Source organism: Anastrepha obliqua, unplaced genomic scaffold (genome assembly GCF_027943255.1).
Source record: "Anastrepha obliqua isolate idAnaObli1 unplaced genomic scaffold, idAnaObli1_1.0 ptg000012l, whole genome shotgun sequence".
Taxonomy (NCBI): Eukaryota; Metazoa; Arthropoda; class Insecta; order Diptera; family Tephritidae; genus Anastrepha; species Anastrepha obliqua.
The window spans coordinates 5075779-5077125 of record NW_026562179.1 but is presented as its reverse complement, the minus strand read 5'-3'; the positions used below and the strand labels follow the sequence as shown (position 1 = coordinate 5077125).

Sequence of the window (1347 nt, the reverse complement as noted above, 5' to 3'; positions counted from 1 at the left end):
AGATGCAAAAGTCGAGTTGAACACTTAAACAACCATGAAGATATTATAGTGATGCCTAATTCTCATCATGTCACCTTTTTAATAGTGCGTTGGGCTCACGAAAATTTCCATCACCTGATGTATGAGTCTGTAATCAATCAAATTCGTGGTACATACTTTATAAATCGACTGAGGGTGTTGTACAAAAGAGTGCGCGCAGAGTGTCAAAAATGTAAAAACCATAGCTCAATTCCTCAGCCGCCACAAATGGCAGCGCTGCCGGCTGCAAGGATTGCCGCTTTCGAGAGGCCCTTCACGTATGTAGGTATCGACTATTTTGGCCCATTGCTTGTCATCGTGGGAAGAAGGCGAGAAAAGAGATGGGGCGTTCTATTTACATGTCTAACGCTTCGCGCTATACACATCGAAGTTGCCCACAGCTTAAATACCAGTTCCTGTATCATGGCGATACGCAACTTTATATCACGACGCGGCTATCCCAGGGAGATATTCTCGGACAACGGCACCAATTTCAAGGCATCTGAAAAAATAATTAGCGAGAGTCTGAAAAATATCGATTTGAATGGTATCGCCTCATCTTTCGACCGAGTAAAATGGAGATTTAATCCACCAAGCACCCCCCATATGGGTGGTGCATGGGAAAGGCTTGTGAGATCAGTGAAGACTGTGCTTTATGAAATACTACCTTCAACAAGTTTCAGCGATGAAAGCTTGCGAAGTGCATTGAATGAAGTAGAATTTATCCTGAACGCCCGCCCGCTTACATTTGTTTCTTTGGAAAATTGCTTGCTGATTGGGTCATCGGATGGCTACAGGCCAATATGTAGCGACACCGTCAATCTGCGTCAACGTTGGCAATTGACCCAACAATTCGCTGACCGCTTTTGGCATCGATGGGTGAAGGAATATATACCGGTCATCTCTAGACGTACCAAGTGGTTCACAAAACAACGCCCAGTACGTATTGGCGATGTCGTGGTAATTGCAGACCAAGACCTGCCGAGGAACTGCTGGCCGAAAGGCAGAATTGTAGATGTGGTAAAAGCGAAGGATGGCCAAGTTCGGAGCGCTATGGTAGAAACCAAATCAGGCATTCTTCATCGACCGATTGCAAAAGTAGCGGTGTTAGATGTCGGTACCTAGTGAAGGAAACATGTGTTGTCAGACTTGTTTACGGGCAAGGGAGTGTTACCGACGAAAAGTACGGCCGAGCAGTAAATATCATTCTCTTATTTTTGTATGTTGCCATTATTCTCATATTCGCATTCTTTCTCACTTGCACTTTATTTCTGTTATGTTATGAGCATCTCTCATTATTTGCATATATACATACAGTAAGCATAATTA

General features: G+C 43.8%; 1 protein-coding gene across 1 annotated transcript; it reads left to right on the top strand.

Moving 5' to 3' along the window:
* The first annotated feature begins 208 nt into the window (after positions 1 to 208).
* Positions 209 to 1143, top strand: LOC129251344 (uncharacterized). Its single transcript, XM_054890742.1, has one exon. The coding sequence runs from the start codon at positions 247 to 249 to the stop codon at positions 1141 to 1143; it is 897 nt and encodes a 298-aa protein (XP_054746717.1). The 5' UTR covers positions 209 to 246.
* The last annotated feature ends 204 nt before the right edge of the window (positions 1144 to 1347 follow it).